Genomic DNA, 26,074 nt, shown 5'->3' on the forward strand with positions numbered 1-26,074 from the left:
CTTTACAGCATTTCCCCCACATTTTTTATCAATGTCCATTTTCTAAAATGATTTTTTAAAATTATAGAAAAATATCGGACAACATTCATCATTTTTGCATGACTCTCATTCAGTCCCTCATTGGTTAATTCATAGACGTTCTCTTCCTCTCCCGCCCACCCAGCTTGAATTCTTAATTCTTCTTAAGACCCATCAGTTTATACATTATTTACAGTGATCAGCCAGTCCATCTCCTCTTTCAGCTTCTGCCAAAGACACCAGGGCATGTTTTGCATAGATTCCAGGGGAGAAATCTGTGGGGGAATGAGGTGGGTGGAAGAGGGGCGTGTGCAGAGCTTATTTGTAAGCAGGCAACTGGGAAGTGTGTGTGTACGTGTGCTCTCCAAACAGAGAACATGGCACAACGTGATGTTCAGAATGGGTACACAGACCCAAAACAACCTTCTGGGAGAGAATGTCCATGAATTGGAAAAGGCCAATTCTGCAGTACTTAGATGTACATGTCTTGGGTGACAAAAAAAAGGGCACATGAACTTAAAACATAACCTTTGACAAGCAAACCCAGACAGGTGAACAAAAAAATGAAATAATGGATGAGCTAGGGCTGGAGCGAGGTGTTCCATACATTACACTGATGCCTCGGAGGCGTCGCAGTGGCAAGGCTTGGTGGAGTGTCTGATGGGCTCAGTGGAGTGGCTCATGGTGGTATGGGAGGAGGCAGCACCATGAGGGGGAGGCCGTGCCAGCAAGCGCTTGGCCTCACGCAGAAATCAATCCATACCATTACTCTAATCATCTTCACACAACATTGGCTTATCCCTCGCTGTGTTCAACAGTATGGCTCTTGTGCAAGGACTTTGACTTGTGTCTAGATTAAATCCTGCAGAATCGCTATTCTAAAAACAAACTCTCCCCCGCACAGGCATTCATATTAGGAGTGTAAGTGATCACATGTCTATACATCAAGGTAAATCTTTGGGCCAAATAGTTTCTTTGTCCATGTGTGTTAGTATAGTATCTCTTGTTAATGCCATTTGAACAATCATTTTGGCACTGTTAATCAATCAGAGGTGATAAGCACCAGAACATGATTCCCTTGACTTGGTAAGTCACATTAAACACTGCATTTCAAATCAATGGATACAAAACAGCATTGCCAGATCATTGAGGCCTTGCATTTGTGTGTCCGACACTTAACAAACAAAATCGAAAACAAGTTAAAAGTTAGCTTTTAACATTGAACATCATACAAATAAAATTGGAATAGGACATGTGTAGTACATGACCATGAGGTCTTTCTTTACCACTGTACTGCCATTGGTGAGGGCTTGGACTGAGATTTGCAGGCAAAATCATTGTTGTTTATCAACCACTTTTTACCCGTTTGTAACACAAGTACAGACAGGGTGTTGTGTACTTCTATACCCTTTCCCACTCGGGGCCATTCTGGTCAAATATCTATGATTTCTTAAGGTGATTTTGCAATATAGGTTTACAGCGTGTGATTTCTCTGAAGAAAAGAACATTGGTTTTCTAAAACAAATAGTCTCAAACATGTCTCCTTCAAAAGGTAACTTCTTTGGTGTGTTGGAACAAAAATCAGGGCATAAACAACAAGTCTAAAACAATTGGAAACAATAATAAAAATGACACTGCAAATGATCATCTTAACAACATTTATCAAACATAACATTACGATGGCAAATTTGACCAAAAAAAAAGAAAAGAAAGAAAGAGAGAAAGAGAGAAAGAGAAATAGAAAGAGAGCGAGATAGAGAGATTGGTTGACAGACTTGTATGGACAGATGGCTGGACGGAGGGCATAACTTGTCAAGTGTTTTACTCTCCTCCCCTTAGCCCCTGTGTGAAGCCATTCACCTCAACAAGCCTGCGGGCCTGGGGTTCCTGTGGGGAACAGACCTCTCCCCCCATATAAACGCCCTGGCATGATTCCTACAAATGGTATCCTTTAGAAACTGCTGGAAAGAAATACTGAATGACATCCATTTTTTTTTGTTTCCATTTTTAAATGGGAACTGGAACATACCGACTCCTTTTTTGACACGGTAGATGGTAGACATGGAGACACGACACATAAGAGATGGCACGGACACATGAGTCAGTTGGTATTATGCGCAAATAAAAATGTTTTCTTCGGTAGAAAAATGTAGCGCTAATAAAAAAAGAAGTATTTTGACTATTTAGACTGGTGTAGCCACATACGACATGTTTAACTTCAAACATCTCAATTATTATTTTTTCTTAAAACAAAATAAAGTGATTATAGTGTCTTGGCAACAAATCGAACAAACGTGAATGGAAAAAAGAAGTAAAACCTTGGTATCAGAACTTGGTATCAGAACAGTCTACTGCAACGCATGAGGTCTACTCTTAAAAGAACTTGGTATCAGAACAGAACTGAAAAGCCATGACACTGATTATACTTGGTTATTAGTGTTAACTAACTAGCAGCATGTTCAAATCCCAACGCGACAGTCGCTGTCTAGTTGGGCCCTTTTTGCAACCAAAAAACATAAAAACATTTAACCAACACTAGGCTTAATACTCCCTTTTCAATCTGTCACTGTTTGGAGACTAAATAAAACCGCGTTTGACAATGCCTCAGGAGAGTCGGCTTAAATGAAAAGCAAAATCATTCAAGTCGGTGGTGTGAAATAACAACAAAACAACAACTTGTGCACCGCAAAATCACAGCCACAAGAGATGGAGAATGGCATTTTAAATTGAAATGTGTGGATCCACACACACTCGTGAAAAAAATAATACAAAAGACACTACTCTCCCATTTCACTGATATGTTAATAACCCCCCCCCACCCCCTTTTAAAAGTACAATGTATTCTAAACAAGATTATGATGGCAGGCATTGAGATGGTATCAAACAAAATAAAAACAAGGATAATTTCCAGTTCCAACCACACTCAATGAACGGAATCTGCACTGAGATTATATGATGTGTGTTGAAAAATGTTGAAAAATACCAATCATAAAACCAAAAGACTCGAAGCAATTTGATGCTCCGAGGTGAATTCAATTCATTATTTTAGCATAAGACCCGTGCTTCTTTCTCCCCTAAGAGTCCTTATCGGTACACCAACAAAGTATCACCAGCGTCCGACACAATGCCATTTGTAAACCAATGGAAGTGAATCGAAAACCATTGTCCATGTTTTTCTCTTCTAAATAAAGATGAACTATCAGTTGCGGTGTAGATGGTTTCCCATGAAAGCACACCCTACAGTCTTCAAAGTGAGTGCAGACTTGTACTGAGTCGTACGGCAGCAATCTCCTTTTAACCGTGGCCCTCGTGTGGCCAAACCAAACTATGGCATGTAGTGTATATACAAACTCCCAGATCTAGAGAATCTACAAATACTTTCTATATATAGTATACATACATAAATATTATATACATGATATGCACAGTAGCCGGAGTTGAACGGTGTCACGCTCCGCTTTACATAGATATCCTACACCGTCAGCTAAGAAAAAATGTCATACATTTATTTTACTAGATCTATTTGTCGACTAAGCCCCCCACCCCCTTTTTTTGTTTCTATTCCTATGGCAACGTAGCAGTAACCTCCGTGTTCCAGCCTGCCCTCGCGTGGTAGGAGGATGGCAGTGCAGCTATGACGAGCGACGGGCCCCCGGGCTGTGGCCTCCGTCACCCCCGCCGGCTGCAAGCCTGGAGCCTCGGGTCGTACCAAGTAGAAGGGCGAACGCAGGGGTGGGTGGTGGTGGTGGTGGTGGTGGTGGTGGTGCCTCTCCCCGCGGCCCGCCCTTCACTCCTCGGCGGCCTGGCTCTGACCGAAGGGCACGGCGACGGCGTGCTCCTGGGCCAAGGCGGCGAGCTCCTTGAGGAACTCGCAGAACACCACCGCGCAGTACACAGCGTTCTTCACCCGCAGCGCCTCCGCCTGCCGCTCCAGGCCCGAGGCCCCGCCCCCTCCAGCGGTGACGCTGGGCCCCCCGCCGGCGCCGCCGCGGAACAGGGCGCTGTGCAGGGACTGGCCGCCGTCGCGCACGTGCGCCAGGGCCAGCTGGGCGGCGTGGCGGGCCCGCGTGGGGCTGTTGGTGTGGCGCAGGATCAGGTCGCCCAGCGACGGCTTGCGACTCTTCACTGCAACGAGAGAGGACGAGACACACCCAGACGGGTCAAAACAAACCATTTGGCGAGATGGTGCCTTTGGGATGATTTTAACTGCATGCATTTCGACGTTACAATTAACTTTTCCATTTCTCTGGACGTTGTTCTTCTAGGAGGACTTTAGTGGTCCACTCAAGGCAAGGCAACTTGATTCATAACGTACTTTTCATACACGAGGCAGACTAAAAGTGCTTCACATACAATAAAATGAAAAAATCAAATGAAATAGATGAATCAAAGAAAATAAAGGCAAAGAAAATAAATGCATACAATAAAAGGAAATAATAAAATAAAATAGATAAGTAAAAGAAAACAAAGGCAAGTAAAATAAATGCATACAATAATATACATAATAAAATAAAAAAGCTAAGTTAAGAAATGCATTGTAGAAAGTGCCATGTATTTAAGATTTAGCAGAGAGCTAAAGCAGACATAAAAGTCAGAGTTGGGGGCAAGTCTTAAATCCTCAGGGAGTTTATTCCAGCTATTTGTTGCATAGTACTATATTCTGCTTTCCCACTCATGAGGAGGATTCAGCTCCCACAGTTTCAACGTTGGATGCTGGCCTCTGGAATTGTGTCCAGTCAGATTACAGCTTTGTAAGCCAAATGATTTTCTTCCGTTCTAAACTTAAATATATGTTCAGATGATTTTATGGAGCAGCTTGGCTGGTTGCTCATCGTGTGTTGACCGCTTTGGTCCATGGAATGGGATGAAACCAGCCAATGGGCTGGCTTGGTTTGAGAACCAGGGACTGGATGAGAGAGCCTCTATCATCAGGGTCTGATCCAGGTCTCATAACAACCTGACTTTAGCAGTGTCTTGCAGTTGCTCTCACACTCATTAGTGGGACACTCATTAGTATGGGGCACAGATGGTCCAATATCACCCCCTCCCCAACTCACCTGCATAGTTTATTTTTCCCTACCTCCATCACAGGCTGACAAGCTTCAGGGCCAAGAGTGTCTATATTTACATGCTTGATACATGATCAGTTTTTAAACATCCCCGTATGTGTGCGTGTGTGTGTGGCTGAAACATCCCCGTATGTGTGCGTGTGTGTGTGGCTGCTCTCACCCAGTGAATCGGAGCGTCGCAGGGTGGGTACGGCCGTGGGCGACTCGGTCCAGTCCACCTTCCCCCGGGCGGCCAGGTACCTCTGGGCCTTCCTCAGCATGGCGGGGAAGTCCTCGTGGGACGCCGCAAACGCCTCGATCCGGTTCTTGACCGACCCGAGGACCTGCAAGAGGGGTTTTTATGGGTTTGAAAGAAACACCAAACTTTGAGACGCAAATGTGTCCTTGTCTCGTCAATGAACTGCCTCGGGGTTGGAATACGACAGAGATAAAGCTATTACTTGTCTGTTCTGGGCTCAAGAGGGCAGCCCAGAGAGAACAGTGCACCAAGGACAAGGTGTTCTTTAAGTGGGTCAGATTCCCAATAGCTCATATTACGACACTACTGAAAGAGGACCACCATGCACCTAAATGCATCTAAACCAATCTGCAGTACATTCAGATCTGGTGCAAGCAGCAGATCACAATTTGTATCCAGAAGAAGAATGTCACAGTAGCTTTATGAAACTATCTTGGGCTCGCTCAAAGTTACTCTTTGCAGATCAGTCTGGCCTCGATACCAGTGAAAGTTATTCCAAAAATGTAATTATGTGAGGTCCACTCAGTGGTCGGGGGAGTGGGTTTCAACTCCTGACTAACAAGCAGCGGCGCAGTCTGCCAAACAATAAAAAACAATGAAGGCAACAAAGGAAAGTGCACCTATCTACTGAGCAATCCAAACTGTTTTTTTTTCTCTTTTAAAGATTACATTTTTTTGGCATTTTTTATGTTATGATATGAGAATACAGTGAGTTACACAGGAAGGTATGGGAGAGAGAGAGAGAGAGAAAATGACCACGGATAGGGTTCGAACCGGGGTCTGTGCCGTAAGGACCGGCCCTTAATAGTTCTCGCTCTACCCGGTGAGCCACATCAAAACTGTTTTTATCCGAAATACACTGATTAAGGATGTGAAAAGATGAACTGAAATCTGCACTGAAGGCTTTTCGGAGATGAGAATACGTCTGTGATTTACTTTTAACCGGATTCGGAGAGAGAGTACGAGCATCACTCTGATTGGCTGGAGCTTGGCAGCCATATTGGCAGCCATATTTTTGGCAAATAAATTTCTCTGATGCATAAATATCAGGACGGTCTCAGGAGGCTGGGGGGGGGGGGGGCATACCTGGAGGAGGGACTTGACGCTGGGCTGGAAGACCATGTTTGTGTTGAGCAGGAAGGAGCGGAGCAGGGGCTGAGGGTAGCAGGCCAACTGGGCCACGATGCCAGTCAGCAGGATGTTGACATACAGGGAGTTCTGGACCATGTTCTCCAGCTTGGCAAACAGGACCACCATGAACGGGCCTGGCAGACAGAAGCAAAGTGTGGGCGAGATGGCAGATTACGTTAAAACAACAGGGGTGTTGGCAGGCGTAAAACTAAGCTTTTTTTGGTTTACGCTGATGAACAAAGCCAACGTTGTAGGCTGCAACGGTTCAGTTACTAATCGAAGAGTCGGTCCGACAGAAATATGTATTAAATCGAATTGTCATAATTGATTCATCATTTAAGTTGTTTATCCGGTACAAATACCCAAACATTTTAGCTTGATGCTTCTTTAATTCAAGTATTTGCTCAGGATCCGTTATTACTTAGTATGTTGCCAAGAAAGCCATGTGCTTGCTTGTAGACATCAAGACAAGACATCAATTTGTAGTCTGGAAATTTGTAATGGGCATTCTTACTATTCAGGACTTGGATTAATGGACTGAGAATAATTGTAAGTTGCAGCCATATCAGATCATAGTTGGTTGTGTGGGTAGTTCACCTATACCTTACAAATACTGGGACTGAAATACAGTTGAATTAAAACATAAAAGCAAAAACGCTGGTCTCCTATTTACACTTTCTCCATCTTGCAATTGCAACAGACATGTATTTTTGGAACAATAGAAGTCGATGTCCGTTGTTGTCCAATAATAAGTATCAGATCCCTGGAGATCCTTTTTCTTTGGCCAGCAGAATACACTTATTTAGAAATGTTCTGAAAGTATTTGTGTTGAAGCCACCGTGGTATTTTCAGACAGTAATGACAATTGGTTGAATTGGTCTTGACAATACTGGACTTAAGGTGTGACACTGTAAGACTAGACAGAAATGTATACGTCATCAGCACAGCTATTTAACAGTAGCAACTGTTTTTTTTTAATTAGGTCTTCCTTAAAGTGATGATCTAAAAGAAAACTTTCCATTTAGCTGTCATAGCGACACCTTTGGCGCCAAGTGTCCATTTTTCCCAGATACAAACCAGTGTCTCCACGACCACCTGTTCTTAGCATTCATAATACTACAAACCCAAGTTCTTTCACCAGTGGACCAGTCACATGCATCGATTTACATGAAAATCTTCGAGATGACCACTTTCATGGCATCTTAATAACTGCATATTTTTGTTTGAATGGATCTCCTACAAAAATACATTCCATTACTGCCCAACAAGTGGAAAATATTATAATACAACATATTTATGCTCCCCAGATCACCAGAAGCTCACCTGTGTAGGGCTGGCTGGCAGGCTGACCCAGAGGTCTGGCAGGACTGCCCACCACAGAGCCCAGCATCCTGACCTCGCCTCCACTCCCCAGGGTAGTCTGATCGGCCTCCGGGGGGCCGGACAGCAGGGGGCCACCCTCCTCCTCTTCCTCCTCCACCTCCTTGTCGTCGTCCACCTCCCCCTCATGCTGCTGCTGCATGGAGGCCAGAGGGTCTCTGCTGTCGTCCGGCGCCGTGTCTCGGCTGCGCTCCCGCACCCGGGCCTCCAGCTCGCTGAGCTCTTGGTTGAAGGCCTCGATGCTGATGCCCTGGCCGTTGGAGTCCCCGGGGAGCAGCTGGTCCGCCGGGGCCTGCTGCAGCAGCTCCTCCATCAGGCTCTCCACCGACTGCAGTGATGCGGCCCCGGGCGGGTTGGCCCAGTCGGCGTCCGGCGCCGCCGACAATGGGGTGCGGCGGGGCTTCGCCCGTGGCGCCGGCGCCACCGCTTCGTCCTCGCTGAGGTGCCCGTTGTCCTGACGGTGCGGGGGTGGGGGCGTGGACGGCGGGCGGCGGGCGAGGAGCGAGGCGGAGCTGTTCTGGTTGGAGCTCTCGTCTGAATGCTGCTGCTGCTGCTGCTGCTGCTGCTGCTGCTGCTGCGCTGGAGGCTCCCCAAAGTCCCGCTTGACCTTCTTGACCTCCATCCCCCTGTCCCGGCTGTCTGACGAGAAGCACCCTTCTGCCGGCGCCGCGGTGCCGTTGGACAGAGCCGCCGGGTGGGACGACGATGACAACGACGACGACGACGGGGGCGGGCGGCGAGGGGCCAAAGAGGAGGAGGAGGAGGCGGGGCGGGGGGCGGCCTGAGAGTCGCCGTCGACGGTGGACGCCTCGGCGGGGAGGAAGAGCGGCGGCACGGCGCTGGAGAGCGGCTCCTCCCTCTGCAGGCTGCGCTTCTTGGAGCGCGGCGTGAGGCTGATGCAGTGGTTCTTGCCGATGGTCACGTCCCACTCGCCGCTGTCCCGCTCCGAGCTGCTCCACTCCGAGCGCGCCGCTGCCACGATCGCCGCCCTCTGCTGGCCGGCGGGGTCGCTGGCCCCGCCGCCCCCCTGCTGGAACGAGAAGTGCTCGTGGAAGACGGCCATGGAGGGGTTGCAGGCGGTCAGCGGCGGCAGCGGGGGCGGGGGCGGGCCCGCCCCGGGCGCCGGGTTCTCGCCGTCGTAGGGCGCCGACCAGTCGCGGCAGGCCCAGGAGCAGAGCTCGATGCCCCGCCGGGCGTCCCGCAGGTAGTCCAGGTAGCCTGACTCCCAGTCCAGGCAGTCCACCGACACCTGCTGCTGCTGCTGCTGCTGCTGCTGCAGCTGCTGCTGGTGGTGGTGGTGGTGGTGCATGGGGCTGTCGGGGGGGTCGGGGGGCCCGCCGCCGCCGCCCCCCCGCGGTGACGAGGGCACCACCTCCGTGTTGGTCGGGGTGGGCGGGGCCCCGCCCCCTCCCGACACCCCCCCGCTGCTCTGCTGGCGGATGAAGAGAGCGAGGCGGGACGGGGTGCTGGGCCGCGGCTGGACGGGGGACCCCGCGCTGGGGCTGCTGAGCGCTGAGGAGGACACAGAGGGACAGACTTTGGTCAACTTGAATGCAGGGCTGCTTGATTATGGAGAAAAAAAAATCGTACTCACAATTATTTTGGTCAATATTGAAATCACGATTATTCAACCTTTTTTTTTTTTGAAACATTTATTCAGCATTTCTCTCCAAAAAAAATCTTTGTAACTGGGTACTTGAAAAAATACCCAAAAATGTTCAAATCTAAAATAATGTACAAATATGTATCCAGCTGTTCTGCAATTTCTATAAAACTTTTAATGAACAAAAGAAATATGCTCATAAAAAATAATTTATTATATGAGTTTGGAGGTTGTTTGACCCAAAAATCGAAATTGCGATCAAAATTAGAGTAATTGCACAGCTCTACTTGAATGTGATTCACGTGTTCCGGCCCCGGGTCCGTTGCTATAGCTACGGTAACGGAGGACAAGGAGCCAAGAGGTGTGAACTAGTGACTCCGGTGACGGGCAGCACTGAGAGCAACCCTGGATGACTCTGTGTGTGGTCATTTCCCTAACAGCTTTTCGGGGGCTGGTTCCACTTGCTTACCTTTGCCCCAGAACGCAACGTCGTCCTCCCGCTCCCCAGGGGGCGCTGCGCCCAGCCGGCAACATTCAGGGATGAGGGACAGGAACTTGTCCGCGCACTTTCCGTACACGTCGGCCTCCCGGACGGCCCGGCGCTGACTCAGCATGACGTGGGTGCAGGGCAGTAGATACCTGGGGGGGGGGGACGGGGGGGGACACAACAATGTTACACGTGGGATAACCCATCGGTCTCGGTTTGAGGGTCTGTTTATCAGCTTCCAGCAGAGTACCGTTTCAACACCGTTGTGTTTCCTCTTTTGGTACTTTACTTTGAGTGTTACAACTTCATATAAGACTCGAGATTTGCAAAGAGAGCAAGAGCGAGCGGAAGAGAGAGCCGAAGAGAGCTTGGTTCTGTAAAAAGAAAACAACCAACTTCTTGCCTGTCGAGGTAAAACTGTCAATCACCTGGGAAGTGCAGTGACAGGCAAGATGGATTCCCTGAACCGTTCAGGGAACAGATGGCCTGATTGGTCAGCAATTCCTCAGCGGGGGAACACAGCCCTGCTGATGGTTTGTCTGCGGGGGGGTAACAGAGTGGATGGTGGGTTACCTGAGAACCAGCTGCAGCATGAGGTCTTCACAGTTGAGGGAGAGGAGAGTCCTGAAGAGGCTCAGCGACACCATGCAGAGCTGCGGGACACAACTACGTTACTATTGTTACCTTGCACGCAAATCGCAACACATAACAAGTAAGAACATGCAAAGTAGTTTGGTCGATCCAAAGTACGATATGATGCTGCGTCTTCTCAAATGTGTCATAAAATGTTTTAATGAACCTCTTCTTCAACTAGGTCCTGTATCAAAATAAAAGAATGCCATTGCGACTACCTGGCATATCAAATCAAGTTACTTAATAATGTAGTATTGTATGTTTTGTATATGCTCTGCCAGTTGACATTAGTCTAAACTGTGCACAGCCATTGTGCAACAATCAGTGCGTTTACATGACAATCAAGAAAGTCGACTTATTGGCTTTGTCCAACTATGATTGGATTACTAAGATGCATGTATACACCTTAGTCGAGCTATACTCTAATCGAATTGGGTTACTCATAGTCGAATTAAGACCCCTAGATAATGCGATTCATAGTCGAGCTAAGCGTGCATGTACAGAGTCGAATTGGATTATGCGTTGAATTGCGTTCTGCGCATGCTCAAGATCTCTGCCCGGGGCTGTGAGCCAGAAGTAGAAGGAGACGATAGTCGTGTTGTTGTCGCCGTCAGAAAACGAGAACTGGCGATTTATTTAAAAAGGTGGTGCAGAAGATGGAGGAAGCCGGTGAATGTAGTTACCCCCTATAAGAATTGTGTCCCGGCCGCGGGAGCGCGCATGGCATGCATTCATTAAAGGTGGAAGCACACAAACACTACGCTTCGATTTCACCCAAGGCTGAATTAAAAGTACATGTTTTTCTAAATGTTTCTCATCAACAAGGTTGTAAAGTAGTAACTTCGGGCACATCTGTCAAAATAAATGTTTTTTTCTCCCGACATGTTTACGATCTTTATTCATTCCTTGCGATGCGGCGGGGAATGCCATATACGGACGGGTGGCGGAAGGGCTGCTCTGGTGGGAGAAAGATGTTTTCAGTAGACAGCTGTCAACTCACTTCGGATAGGCAGAAGATGGAGGAAGCCGGTGTTGTGCCAATGTAGTTACTAGGGGTGTGCATCTCTCCAATAAAAGACGATTCGATGTGTATCTCGATACATGGGGTACGATACGATTCAGGAACGATACATTTTTAAAATGGAACGATTTGATTCAGTTCGATTCAGAAGATTTGCATCTTTTAAATCAAAATCGATTTTCCGATTCAAATCGGTTTTTGTTTCACCCCTAGTAGTTACCCCCTATAAGGAGTGTATCATCATCAACATGCATTCAGTACACACTACGCCTCGATTTCACCCAAGGCTGAATTAAAAGTACATTTTTTTCTAAATGTTTCTCATCAACGAGTTTGTAAAATAACTACGATCTTTATTCATTCATTGCGCTGCGGCCGAACTGACGGGGGTATTCTCTGATATTATGAATCTTACAGACTGCGTCGGGTTCTCCGACTCTCTGGTACTTCCACAACAAGTAAAGACTCCTAATGGGGTTTATCTCCATGGGGAAAAGGAATTGGGGGAAATTAACTTTGGCTTTGACTCTCTGAAGTCCAGATTGAAACAAACATGGAGGAGAAAGAGATGTTTCAGCAGACAGTCCGCATACGACGGAGATTAAATGATATGGTGAACTGACAGCTGTCTACTGGAAACATCTTTCTCGAATGCCGCCTGAATTTGTTGTTGCTGGTGACGTAAAGAGGTCAACCGGTGGCTCCACTCCATTACCACTAGTTGAAATGGGTACAATGCCACCTAACGTACCGGGGTATGACACGCTTCGGCCAATGAATTGATTTACTCACCGCTATGTATACGCGGACAATTGCAGTTGTCCAATTGAGGAGCATAGTCGAACTATGGCTTTAATCGAATTAAGCTGTGCATGTAAACGTAATGAATGTTGACGATTGAGGACACAGACACCCACACACACAAACAAACCCACCCGCCTACACGCACACACAGGCCCTCAACACACCCCCACTCACCCTCGAATTGCTGCTGATCCGCGTGAGCAGTGTGTCCAAGATGGTGTCGTTGTCGTGGCGATGCATCAGGATGAAGCGCAGGAAGGTCTTCAGCAGGGCCGTCTCTGTGATGCTGCGCAGGAACAGTTCAAGGTAGGCAGTGCTGGCGATCATCTCATCCACAGAAGACTAGACGCCACGCCAGGAAGGAGGAATGGAGCCAACAAGAGAAGTCAATGAAGGGGAGAGATGTATGGGAATGAATGCCGTGTCTAAACCAATGCTATGTGCATGGAAAGGAAACCAGTGTAATCCGTTTAGTATGATGTGATTACATGGATGAAGGCTGTGTGTTGGCCATCAGAATTTTATTTGCCATCATGTGGGTAATTTGAGGACGCTTTGATTGTGTAATCAATGCTATTTGCAGTTTGAATGTACTGTACTGTCCCACACAGAAAACTTTTAAACAGGAATTTAGATTATCAATTATCAAGATTGTAAATTATTAATTATTAATAATTAAGTACTTAACCAAATGGAATACTTTGTAGGATGTATTTTGCAAGCATGCAAGAATGAACTGACTCATGCCAACACTTTGGCCCCTAATGGGTGGTAGGCTCAACCTTTGCATGCAACTCATTTTCACATACAGCTCTAAGGAGGAAGCTTTAACCGCCGACCACTTCCTGCCCCAGGGCTTTCTCAAAGCACCCTAAAGCCAAATAGAAAGTCGCCGTGATGCACCCGTTTAAAGGTGTGTGGCCTTCGTAGTCTCTGCTTTGCCATATGCCATGGTGGACGGGCAGGTCACACATTCTGCTTCAACATTTGAGAGTTGCGGTTCGCCCGACAGAATCACTGTAAGTACTGTATGTACTGTATGTACTGTATGTACTGTGCATGAGGTCCACGTATACGTCGTTATCGTGCTCGGACGCGCTGACTATAAACCCGGCTTGAGTGACGACCCGAGCCCTTCTCCCGCTCTGAGGTTGGGAGAACCCCCGCAACCGCCCCTACCCCCCCCTCACCTTGTGCAGCGCGGGGCCCACCACGGGCACCAGGAAGCCGTTGTGGAGGTAGTCCAGCAGCTGCGAGCTGACCAGCGGGTGGGCCACCTGCACCACCGCGTTGCAGAACTCCAGGGAGTTCATGAAGAGCACCAGGGACGACACGCCCATCCAGTCCTCGCGGCGCAACGCGTGCCAGTCGTCGCCGCGCACCTCGATCTTCCTGGGGAGGGAGGAGTAGAGGGCGCTGAGGCCCGTGGCCAGCACCTGGGGAACAGAGGGGGGGGGGGGGGGGCATACCGTTCAGTGGTGGGCGAGACGTGAGGGTTTAAGGCTCAGTTATGGTTCCACGTCAACGCAATGCAATGAACACGCACACGTGAACCTGTTTTGGTTCTGCGTCGGGTTTTAGTGAGCGGACCAATGACAGTCCTTGCTGCTCCGTCGCCTCGACAATTTTTGGGGAGGCGCACACCAGGACCTTGCGGTGGACGCAAGGATGGGTCCGTAACCCCCTTGCGGTGCGTCGATGCAGATCCATAGCTAAGCCTTACGTCCTCATGAGCTTCTTGAGGCCTGGTCGTTGTTGCCGACCGCAGTGGGGGGCGTAGTATTGTACACCCATCCCCTGTATGTACATAGTATGTAGATATAGACATTCAGGTACATGGTGTTTTGATAGAGAACAGATCAAGACAAGGCGTGTGGCTTGTTCGGCCAAAGGCGTATACATCCCAGTATGCGTTCATGGTGGTAAGTGTGGAAAATTGGCTTTAACAGCCCGGGCATCATCAGTGAGCTGAAGAGATGAACTGAATAACACACCCCGGACTACACTGACAGGAGTGCGCTAAGCTGGGGGAACTGAAAGGAGGAGGGCGCGATAGATCAAAGCATCCTCTTGATGAAAAGCAACACCTCACCCACTAGAACTCCCCCCCCCCCCCCCCCCCCCCCTCAACCGCATCACCGCTCGCCTCTGTATCCATCCAGGCCCAACACAATGTGGAGAAAGGAGACCGATACCGCACACAGACACACACGTGATAGATGGGTAGGCGGATACTTCACAACTAATAGTTCTCTGTGGTAGTGAGAATGTGCTGTGGACTGAGTGGACGGGACGGGGGGACGGGGACGAGGGGTATGGATGGAGGAGTAAATAGAGCGAGAAGGATGTTGCTAGCGAGAAGGGGAGCGATGCTCTAGCAATAGGAGCAGCTGTGGCCCCGGCGTTTGGTGCTTTGGCACCTCCTCTGGTCCTTCTGCCCGTTAAGTAGGTCAGACCGACACTCATACATTATTCAGCGTACGTGAGTGTGTGTGTGTGCGTGTTTGTGTGCGCGAATGTGTTGCGGTGGGCGCATTGGCAGCGTGAGCGTTGAGGAGAAATACAGGTAGAGGGGGCAGGGTGGAAATAAAGAAATCTCAGGCAAAAGATTGTACGCCATTAATCAATACTGTCGACAAACACGGGTGTGATACGCAAAGCCATGGCAGGCGGCCAATATCGAAAATTTAGCGTTTTAGCGTTGTTTCCTTGGTTGTAGTCGTGCAGCAGTCCAAGAAGCCAGAGTAGGTATTATGGGGTAGGGCTAGCCTAGCGCACGACCAACTACAGCACACATGGTTTTTGTTTGGTCCTTTTCATTCTTTACCCATGAACCACCACTGTACACACTTCAGTGTGTACAGTGAGAGGTCCTCACATGGTTCAGAAGGTCGGCCGTCTCAGCCAACACTTGCAATATACAGTCCATGTTCTTTCACACTTTTCTATTGTATGTTTAACATGTATTTAACTGTTATATTTTACTTACTTTGTAGTGTGACTGCTGCTACGTATTTAATTTTTATACTTCGAGTGCGTCTTTTAAAATGACCGAGCCAGGATTGGATTGTGTATTTGACCGACTAAATGTTGGTTAAATGCACAATCCAAGCCTGGGTGAGACATTTAAGGTTGTTTTTAAAGATGCCAAGAGAAAAGACAGTTTTGTTAGTTGTCAGTCTAGTTTTTTAAGCAGAAAGTCAAACATTAAGAACATCTGAGAGGAGATTCGTATCTAGCTGGACACACACACACACACACACCCTTCCCTTTTGTTCATTATCAGCTGCCATCAATGCTGTATCAGCCTGTGTAAGCAACATAAACATACACCACACTCACCCATAAGAAGAGTCTCACGAAACCTGATGTTGAAACTACGGCCTGATTAGATTAGCACTGCAAGTCATCACATCGCTGTGGGACATTTGCACAATTTGTCGTTTCGCTGAGTTCCAGTGATGAGTCTAACTAATGAATCCCAGCTGTAGTGGATTTCGATCCAAGTTGAACTTGGATCAAATTTCCATGTGATCCCAACTGTCGCCCAAGGCTAGATCAAAGTTCCTAATGATGCCAACTGGTCAACGAGGTAAACAAGGCCTCCATCACCTATTGGTATTGTGAGGCCACTATTTTCAGTTGTCTTTAGAACAACAGAAAAGCTCTACTTACAATGTCAATGCATTACAATTAATTCTAGTTTGAATACAGTTTGTTTGTCATTTCAAATTATATGAATATACTTATATAACTGAACGACCCATGTTATTTTTGTTGTGCTGTTTGTCTGTATTTATTTTGTCTATTCATAAGTTATACCCTTTTAGGGACAAATCAAGAACTTGAACTACACCTACTCCACTCGAGAGAGAAAACCACAACTAACATGGAGAGAGACAGAGACCAAAAATGGCCAGGAAATGAATAAGTGGAGAGATCCACGCTGAAATCCCCAGTTCAGGATTTCCTGCCGTCCCACAGGGTTGTAACGAGTCGTCAACCCCAAAGACCAAGGACATCATTACCGCTTTGCTAACGTCGGATCCAGCAGTCCTACTAGGGATTAAGCTTTCAGAAGGGGATTTTAATACATGGATTTCTACCGTGGCCAGTCCACAAAGCTGTTGACTTGAAAGCTTTAGGGCTATTTTTTCCCAAGAACATGGGTGTCCCGACGTGATGTTTTTAGAACGTGTTTACTAGTGCTGGCCGAGTTTGAGTTCGCCGTAAGCGCTTACAAAACACATGGCTACAGATCCCAGCCTCCAACAACACGATTGGTCAACGCTAAACATGAAGCGGAAGAACCTAAACCGTTCACCCAGATTCGAGCTGGTCCTTCCATGATCCATCTTTAGTCTGATTTGTGAGACTACCGTTATGGCAACACATCCGCCCCCACCCTCTCCCCCACCTCCCCTCCACCATCCCACTGACCGGGCAGAAGTAGGAGTTCTCTGCGATGTAGCGTGCCACGGCCTGGTGGCTGGCCGAGGCCGCCATGACCAGCAGCAGGGCGTCGCGCGCCTGCTGGCCCATGGCGCCGTCGCGGTGGATGAAGGGCACCAGCAGGGAGAAGATCAGCAGGTTGGCCGGGCCCTGCTGGATGGGCGCGGCGCGGAACAGCATCTCCAGCACCACGGGCTGCCGGGCCATGGTCACACACACCTGGTTGGGGGGGGGTTGGGGGAGGACTTGGTTAGGTGGTGAAACGGCAAGGTTTAACCTCGCTAGTGTGCTAACCACGCAGGCAGTACGATTCTGTGACCCAGGTTCAATTCCCACCTGTGGTCCACCTATGCTACTTTGCATTCCCTCCCTTCTTCAACCCAATGTCATGTCTCTCTGCACTGTGCCGTCTCTCTGAACTGTGCTGTCTCTCTTCAGTGTGCTGTCTCTCTTCACCGTCCTGTCTATAACGCCACGAAAAAGCCCATAAAAATATATGTTAAAAAGGGCCGTGGGTAACGTAGAGATCGTAGAGGATCCTAAAGCTCTGTGGCCATGAAGGTTACAAAGGGACTTAAGGATGCTTTATAGACAGCTAGTACCTAAATATATTTCACAATATTTTGCATTCACTTTAAAGATGGGTACATTTTCACTGAGTGCAGGTTACCTTGTGTGCTGCCTAGTGTGTGTGTACTGTCTAGTGTGTGTGTACTAGTGTGAGTGCGAGTGTGTCCATGGGGGGACGCCCTGTCCGTCCGGGTCCCCTACCTGATTGAGCAGGAGCACCAGGCTGTTCTCCAGGACGGGGGGGCAGCCCAGCTGGGGGTCGGCGCAGGCCCCCAGCAGGCCCAGCAGCGGCTGCAGCACGGCCATGTGCTGCAGCAGCGGCTGCTGGGACTGCCCGATCAGCATCTCAAACAGTTTCAGCAGCGCCCCCTGGCTGTCGGGATCCAGGCCGCGCCGCAGGTGCCACTGCACCAGCCGCTCCAGGATGTTCTCCGTGACCACCAGCTCCAGGATGGGGCCCGGGGCCGGCGGGCCCCCCGCCCCGCCGCCGTCGGGGCCGTCCCGGGGACGCTCCTCGGCCAGCAGGCACAGCATTTGGTCGGTGTGGTTCCTCACCGCCGCCAGGTCGTCGCTGGACGACGAGGGCTCGCGCTGCTCCACCACCCAGGACACCTGAGGAAGGGAGCGCCGTGAGAAACTGCCCCGCATACCTGGAGAAGCTAGTGTGTTTAGTGAGTCATTCTTTGATTTGCTTCACGGAGGCTGAAGAACAACGCGGGGAATATGTTCCACGGCCTGCAGGTTTAAGCAGGATTGTTGTGCAACTTAATACCATAAGCTACGCGGGGGAAAAAAGAAACAAGACTTGGAGAATGTTGGCAGGTTGGGTCGGTTGATAGATTAATTCGTCTATGTAGCAGTTTGTGGTGCCTCGTGTCAAATAATGCTACGGTGGGACCTGGGCCTACGACAGAGCCAGGCCGCCTTCGGTTGGATAGCCACTCGGTACGCAGACACAACCTTCTCGTAACATAATGCCATCTTCTAATGCACTCACGTCGGAGTGAAGAGTGCATCCCCTCCCACCACTGTGTCTCTCTCCGACACACGAGAGTAGAAATAATCGATAACACAGCAAACCCTTCAGTGTAGCCCGCCTCTCCGGTCCAGTCCTGAGACCCTGAGCATTGATTTTCAACGGCCGATAGTAGGGAATGTAGCCAGATACCAATAGGGGCAGTTCGAATCAGCTACATGCTCTGCAGTTACGAACACGAAAGACTGGCCCTTTAGGGGAAAGCAGTATACTTTTCAATAATTTCTGAACAAACCCTGCTTTGTATGTGATGCATAATGACCTTCAAAATCCCTTTTTCAATAGATGATGTTGATCCATCCATTTATTTGTATTTTTATTCATGATTTTGTCAAATCAAAGAATCAATGAATGCAAATCAATCAATTAACTGCTTCATCATAATGGTGTGCGTGTGCATGCGTGTGCGTGTGTCTGTCTTCACCTGTCTCCAGTGGTTCTCAAACACCATGAGGCAGGTCTCCGGGTCGGCGGTGCAGGGGCCGGCGGGGGCCGCGCTCCGACCCGACCGACCACCGGGCCCCCGGGGGTTCAGGCGGCTCAGCCAGCTCATGCTGGACGGAGCCTGCAGGGCTGGGGATGGGGGATGGGGTGGGTTGGTGGAGGAATAGGTTGGACGGCCTGTGAAGGCGTGTGGAAGGCCAAGCCCAAAAGAGGGAACTCAGGTGTGTGTAAGGAGGCACCCAAAAGATGGAGGAACGGAGGGAGGTGGAAGGGGGGGTTGAGAGAGAGAAGAAAATAAGAGAGAAGGAAAGGAGACAGGAGGAAAAGGGATAGAGAGAGAGAGAGAGGAAGGGGAGGAAGGAAGGAGGGAGGGAGGGGGGGGGGAGGAGGGACAGTTATCTATCAACCAGGAGAAGGTAAAGACATAGACTGGTAGAGAGAGGAGTAGGGGTAGGGGGAGGGACGGGGTGAGAGGTTAAGGATGGACGGATTCTTCCTTGTGGTTGGGAGAGGCCGGTGAGCGACGGGCAGCAGGGAGGTTTTGGCTTAGGAGGTCAAAAGTTCGTCTTGGGAGGTGGTTGTGGTCCACTCCCCGGCATGGGGGGGAAGGGGGGGGGTCAGCTCCTCTCTGCAGATCCTGTCATCCAGTCTGAAGGCGACACCACTCCATAGAGGCGGCCGGACGGAGCCACTCTGTGGGAGGGAGAGAGCAAAAGACGGGTAATCATTAACAACTTAACACGTGTACGTGTTGTTTCGCCTGCACTGAGGTGTCCTTGTCCACAACGCCAATGAACATGCAAATCATCAGATACGAGCAGGGTTTCCTCCTAGCCCTTATTTGGCTGGCAAATGTGTCTGATACAATAATACATGTAATAATACATGCAATGAAATTTGAATTCAAGCATTCACAAAACCGGTCAAAACCCTCTCCTTTTTTTCCCCCCCTCACACTTTCACACCATCTCTCTGGTGTCCTGAAATATGAATATGAAACAACAGCATCAATCATCCACCATGACTATGACGGACCAATAGCTTTCAATTTGTTTACACTGGCAAAGGTTTGACCGGCAATATGTTGTTCACCACAGACCTCAAAATCCTTCAAAAACCGGAAAACCTTGTCCTGAAGGAGAAACAATGTGATATTACATAACAGGCTGCTGGTAGTACCGCTATGATAGCTTCCAAAGAGATGCACAGTGCGTATCTATACGGTGTGTATACAGATGGGAAGAATAAGGGCAAGATAAAGGGCAAAATATAAAAGCCCTTTAGCCTGTGTTGGGCAACATAAAGTAAGCGAGAAGGGTAGAACGAGCAACGGGAGACATGACTACTGTGACTGAAGAAAAATGTGAAGCATCATTGCAATTAACAAATCTTTGCTTCAGATGCAAGATGCAAAGATACCATGAGAAATAGACTCATGGTATCAATTAATGAGGGTTGGTTTTGCATGGAAAGCTGATGCAATCCAATGCATTTCCGAATGTATGAGCATTAATGGAAATGTTTTCTTTCATAGCCTTCGCGTATGAGGAATATATCAACATAACAAAACAATAACACCGACAGCAAATACAAAGTTGGCACATGATGTCACTGTGGAAAAGTTGGTTCAATCTAAAAATATGAAATAAAAGAGACACCCAATGAACATATTATAATTGTGGAAAATGGTATGAATAGACAGTATTAGAACTTGCTCTGCTCTTAATATTCTCCCCTCTATCCTTCCTTCCTTCCTTCCCCAAACATACACATCACATCACATACACATGTGCTGTGATAAACCCAGGGAAACAATGCTCTGCAAGACAACAGCCCACCCCTCAGCAGGGCAGGGCACCATTTGGACTTGTTCAAGAGCCACTGGGACTGTAGTATGAGCTGTACTGTGCTTTTAGTTTTTTTTTTCACTTTGGCTCCCTGTGTGGTTATTTCAACATAATGGCACTGTGGCCAAAATAAACTAAATATTGTTTTCAGGAGGATTTTGAGAAAAGTCAAATGCAGTAGAACTAATTTTTGGAGTGAGGAAGACAGTGAAAATGTTCTTTTGGTCGAGGGCAGTTGTCGGTGCCACATGCCAGCCAGTCTAGTGCCAGGACTGAGGCTGAAGCAACCATGAGCAATGTTTTCTAACCATAGCCCTGAATGAGCCCTGGTACCGGACACTAGGGGAAGATGACAGAGCAGCACTCAAATTCCCCAGTACGCCCCACCCTGAACTTCCAGGAAACAACTAGCAAGGAGAAAGAGGGAGGGACGGTTGGTCGGTTATTTTCCAGGAGTCATGTGGGGATCGCTTGGCCTCTCTGACATCAGTTCTCTGAGTCAATGGGTTGGGGCAGTCTTTAAGAAAGCAAACAGCCATCGGCAAAAACTGAGAACCAAAAATCATAATTGGAAAAATAACATCCGAAATAAGCTTCACTTGACCCTTTTGTTGCCTCATTTCGGAAAGAGAAACAGCAAACTCACTGCACTTTGTCCTTGCTATAGCCCAGCTAACTTTCTAAGCTGACTGGAGTCAGGGCTTGAGGAAGATGCAACCTAGCGCTGCCTTCCAAAGTGCACACTGTTTCACCGGAAAAGGTGCAAAGTCCACCTGTGTAAGACACAAAGAAGTTTATCTCCCTGGGGCTGCACCCAGACAGACCGTAATGTAAATGTGTACCGACTTTAATAACGTCAGTCAGCCCTGAGCCAAATTAAACACATATTTCTGTTACAGTATTTTGTTTACCTTTTAAATGTATGAAAGTATCCGAGTTTTACCTGAAATATGCTGTGTTTGCTTTCCTTTTCTCTTGCTCTATATGACTGGGTTTGGGCTTTGGGTTTCTTTTGCTGTTCCAGATATGGTCAACCTGATAAAAGCTGCTTTTAAATGACTCCCATTGTGTCCATGCTTCTAATGTCCAAAGTTACAGTCGAGCAACACAATTACATCCCTTGCAGTTTGTTTATTTGTTTCAATTAGTGCTCGCCTGGTGCTAGCAAGACAGCTTCTTGCGCAATGCCTAACATTCGATGGCCCGGTAACTGTAATCATTCTGCATGACCACGCACAGACCTGTGCCTAACCAATTCCAGGGCCTGCTCTCAGGGGAGTGAGGGCACACTGCGTCATGTCACCTGTTGGGACACAAGGCTGAGTGGTTCACAGTAAAAGCAACCTGTGGTGTGGATGCAGGTTACGTTAGGTCACATACTTGTTTGTTTGTGACAGGCTAGGCTAGTAGAGTTGAGTATAGAGTGGAATAAGAACCGCACAATTATTTGCACAAGATTATTTTGATACGGTATTAGAATATGAATGTGTCTGGTTTATCGCAACTCATATATTTGCCTTAATCAGAGGTCAAATTCTAGAAATTAAATGGTTGTTTTCATTGTCAGACAATCAGCTATGTCAAATGAAAGTGGATTAGGGGAATACACAAGTTCCATTCTTGCTTGACCCACCACACATAATTGGCATCAGAGCTTAGATCCCAGCTAACGAACGGGCTGGAAATGACAAGCAGCGTTCAGAATGTTTGAATCACGCAACCAAAATGAAAAAGTCACGAGGGGTGGACTATTACAGGCATGCAGCAGGTCAGTCACAGACCACCTCATGCCGAGATAATCATGTAAGCATTTACACCACGTTTTTTGTTTGTACCACAAAATAGGAGGACAAATCAGAAAATATGGGCCAGATGAAGTGATTGAGCACAGGATTCCTCAACTCCCCACAATATGCAGTGTACCAATACTCCTGGCTATACTTAGCCCAGCAACGGATCACAAGCCAAGAAAGTAGGTTACCCTCATAGGATGCCTTCATAATCTACATGGAACCCATGGCTTGTAGAGAGAAAAGAAAAGGGCCTATGAATTAAACAAGCGACCGTACCTGAACTGTAGCTGGTCAGCAGGGAAGACTATATCTTCATGTTGGCCCTGATGGCGGGGAAGGGAGAAGCATGGCACATGGCCCCGGTGGATCTTAAGACTTGAGGTAGCCTGGGACCGTTCAAACTAGGATCTGGACTTGTACCTGCAGATGCAACAGATGTGGAGTTTGTGGAGATTATAACACAACCAGCTCAAAGTGTTAGTAATGGGTTCTCTTGACAGTGGGAGGACAATGATGGCCAGTTGTCTGGTTAGTTACATTCACACATTTGTTTGATTGCCTTTCTAAAAGAAAAAACTTGCGCACACAACTTTATTTTATAACCCTTGCATGTTTAGCAGCTTAAGTACTTCTGCCTTTGCCTTGGGAGAAATACGTTTCTGCAGTGTAGTTAATTATTAACTTTAATAGACAACATTCTTGCAAAGACAATGCAAGGACTTTCATTTTTATCTCTAAAGCATTCTTCTGTCTCTCAAACCTATGTGAAGAAAGGTTGATCTATGGATCTCAAATGAGTGGGCATAGCTAGTCAATACTACAGATATGTGTTGTTTTCAGGCAAAGTTATTTCAGCAGTAATAAACCAAGAAAGCATGTCTAAATGACTGCAGTCTGGAGTTTAACAGAGCATCCCTTGTACTGTGATCAGCTTTCAGTTAGCCGTATGAAACCCAACTAACAAAAGCTCTGAAGGAGTGGGAATCATTGTGCCTTGATTCGGATCTTGAGATACCCTTCTACTCTCTTTAGTCAAACATGTCCTCCACTCTAATGTATGAGGCTCTGGCGAATTGTCCAAATAAAGGCCAAGGTAGCAAGGTCATTGAAGCTAGAATAATCTGCATCCTTGACGCAATCCAAGTGGTTTCAGCTAGGCTTTCTTGTGTGTTCAGCACTACACTTTAAACTCCATTATTTCCTATGGCTTGCAGGCTGCAGGAATGGTTTAGAGATGCACTGGGCAAAACCAAAGCCTGAGTGTGATGATTTGACTCCAAAGCTCAATCTGGCTGAACTTAAGTGGGTGAAGGGAAGGGAAGGTTGAGGGCACAGAGCATCACATACCAAGACCAATAAATTTGCAGCTTACCCAGCCTGTGTGCTTCATTAAGAGAACACTACAGAAGAACAGAAGCAGCCAGAAATCTAGTAACTGCCTACATGTTTTAATTTCGGGCAAATTCCTACGAATACCTATTGCGTTTCATCTCATTGGATGCTGTTGTAAAAAGTCACAAAACAGGACTCTTATGTATCCGACATAACCTTTGTTCCATAATGTGCCTTAGGAAAAAAAATAAAACAGGTAAATGATTTCCACGGCTAGGGGAATACTTCAGAACCATAAAATGGTTCCAAGTTCACCTGCCGGTTCCAATGTTGGCAGTTAACCTGCTTAACCAGGGTAGCTTAATGTTTGCAAATAAGTTGGATGTGGGAACTGCACGATACATGTCCACACATGTCATTCATCAGATCTAGCATAACTCCATTAGGGGCCATCTGAGAAGCATATGCCCTTTCAATATAAACGGGGCCTTGTTATGACAAAAACATTGGCATGCTCTAGTTTGGCATGGTTCTACTTTCAGCTTCGGGAGAAGTCTGTGATTCCATTCTCCAGTAAATAAAAGGAAAGCCGAGTGAAAAGAGAACAAGCTAATGGAAATTCATTTTGTATGGCTTGGATAGTATGCCCTCGGCAAAATAAAGACAATATTGTGTCTTTACAGAAGTAGAACCAAGCCTGTATGATGCCTTTTTGAAAGTGATGCTGCAGTGTATGTACAGTTTGTATGTATGTAAGCATGAATATTATTGTATGGATATATGGTGTGTATGTACGTATGCTGTGTGTGTGTGTGTGTGTGTGTGTGTGTTTTTTCTAAGTCATTTGCAGTTGGTGTGACGAGTACACACCTTTGTTACATTCAAAAAGATTATCGAAATTACAAGTAATCAGCGAATTTCATTATATATATATATATATATATATATATATATATATATATATATATATATATATATATATATATATATGTGTGTGTGTGTGTGTGTGTGTGTGTGTGTGTGTATATGTATGTGTGTGTGTGTAATACCCAACAATCGTTTACGTGTCACATGATGGTGAAAGTCATTAATCCCCGCACTGCATTTACAGTTCAGATGCAACATTCAGATGCATGGCAGCACACACTGCCCCTTACACAGAGCTGTTACAGTAAACCTCCAATCCACGATACAGATTTGATAGACGATTTGTTTCGTGTTGTTGTTTCCAAATATTTCAACTGAAAGCCTTAACGTTATGTCAACAAAGCAAAAACCCTAGATGTCAACAGTGTCCGTTATTCAAACCAGCTCGGCGGTGCTAAAGCCCAAGCTACCATAGGACTGACTCCCTCACAGGTACAGCTGACCTGGGAACAGCTGCATTGCTCTCCTGCTTTAACGTTGACACAGATCACATGCAGGAGTGTCTTACCTTGAATGCCCACGGGTTCTCAAGTGTCGGGGGTCCTGTCCTAAAGAGGGTTGGAGGGGGTCATTTCCCAAAAAACACGGCTTCTAGTTAGCTTCTCGCTAATGCGGCTAGTAGCTGGCTGCTTGTTAAATCCACCAGATCAGCCCAGCGGTCGGACGTTTAACGCGGAGATAAACGCTCGTAGACAAGCTCGTTATCCGGTGCCGATGCGCTGGCAGCAGCGACGTAAACAACCACTTCTTCATGAGACATGTCACGCAGTGTTGAGCAAGAGATACACATCTCCTTCTGTGGTTTCACAGTCACTCTCCCTTTTCCGCAGCCATCTTACTTGGATTCCGCTGTCACACAAACACCCACACGTAGGGGACGCTATGACGCGCTTAGTGCACGGATGTGTGAGGCACGGTGCGGGCTGCTATGCTGGTGAGTCCGTTGCATAGAGGTGAGGTCGAGGCAAGGAAGAGGCCAATTTGATCCTAAGTGATGGGGAGATGCGTCAATGTGTCATTCATACACAATGAAAGTGTAATCCGAACCGTTGAAATCACATCAATAGGTCCAGAGAGGAATTACTCTCATCCAGTACATGCATGAATGATTCCACGTTTGGGACTGGGACAGTAGCTATCAGGCCAGAGTTGACCGTAAAGATACATTTCATCTTCTGGCAGAACATAACAAACATACTGTTCAATTATCCATATGTATTATTTTTCCTTATGCAACTGTATTCTCCTTCAGTTTATATGTGATCTGTTTTCCATTTAATCACATGATT

The 26,074-nt window shown here is 47.4% G+C and overlaps 1 protein-coding gene across 2 annotated transcripts; it reads right to left on the reverse strand.

The window, feature by feature from the left end:
• fhip1b (FHF complex subunit HOOK interacting protein 1B) lies at positions 1-25,629 on the reverse strand. 2 transcript variants are annotated; one of them, XM_084478449.1, is made up of 13 exons: positions 25,294-25,629; positions 22,803-22,946; positions 18,867-19,579; positions 17,608-18,018; positions 16,825-17,055; positions 13,575-13,820; positions 12,559-12,726; positions 10,500-10,579; positions 9,909-10,078; positions 7,780-9,348; positions 6,412-6,590; positions 5,248-5,410; positions 1-4,143 (listed from the first exon to the last, which is right to left on the reverse strand). In XM_084478449.1, exons 3-13 carry the CDS (start codon positions 18,993-18,995, stop codon positions 3,806-3,808), a joined length of 3,684 nt encoding a protein of 1,227 aa, XP_084334575.1. In that variant the 5' UTR covers positions 18,996-19,579; positions 22,803-22,946; positions 25,294-25,629; the 3' UTR covers positions 1-3,805. The 2 variants fall into 2 exon arrangements, with proteins under 2 accessions (XP_084334575.1, XP_084334576.1); XM_084478450.1 differs by lacking the exons at positions 22,803-22,946; positions 25,294-25,629 and adding an exon at positions 21,677-21,932.
• Between the last annotated feature and the right edge of the window lie 445 nt (positions 25,630-26,074).

The sequence above is a fragment of the Micromesistius poutassou genome (assembly GCF_964030765.1).
Source record: "Micromesistius poutassou genome assembly, chromosome: 14".
NCBI classification, from domain to species: Eukaryota; Metazoa; Chordata; class Actinopteri; order Gadiformes; family Gadidae; genus Micromesistius; species Micromesistius poutassou.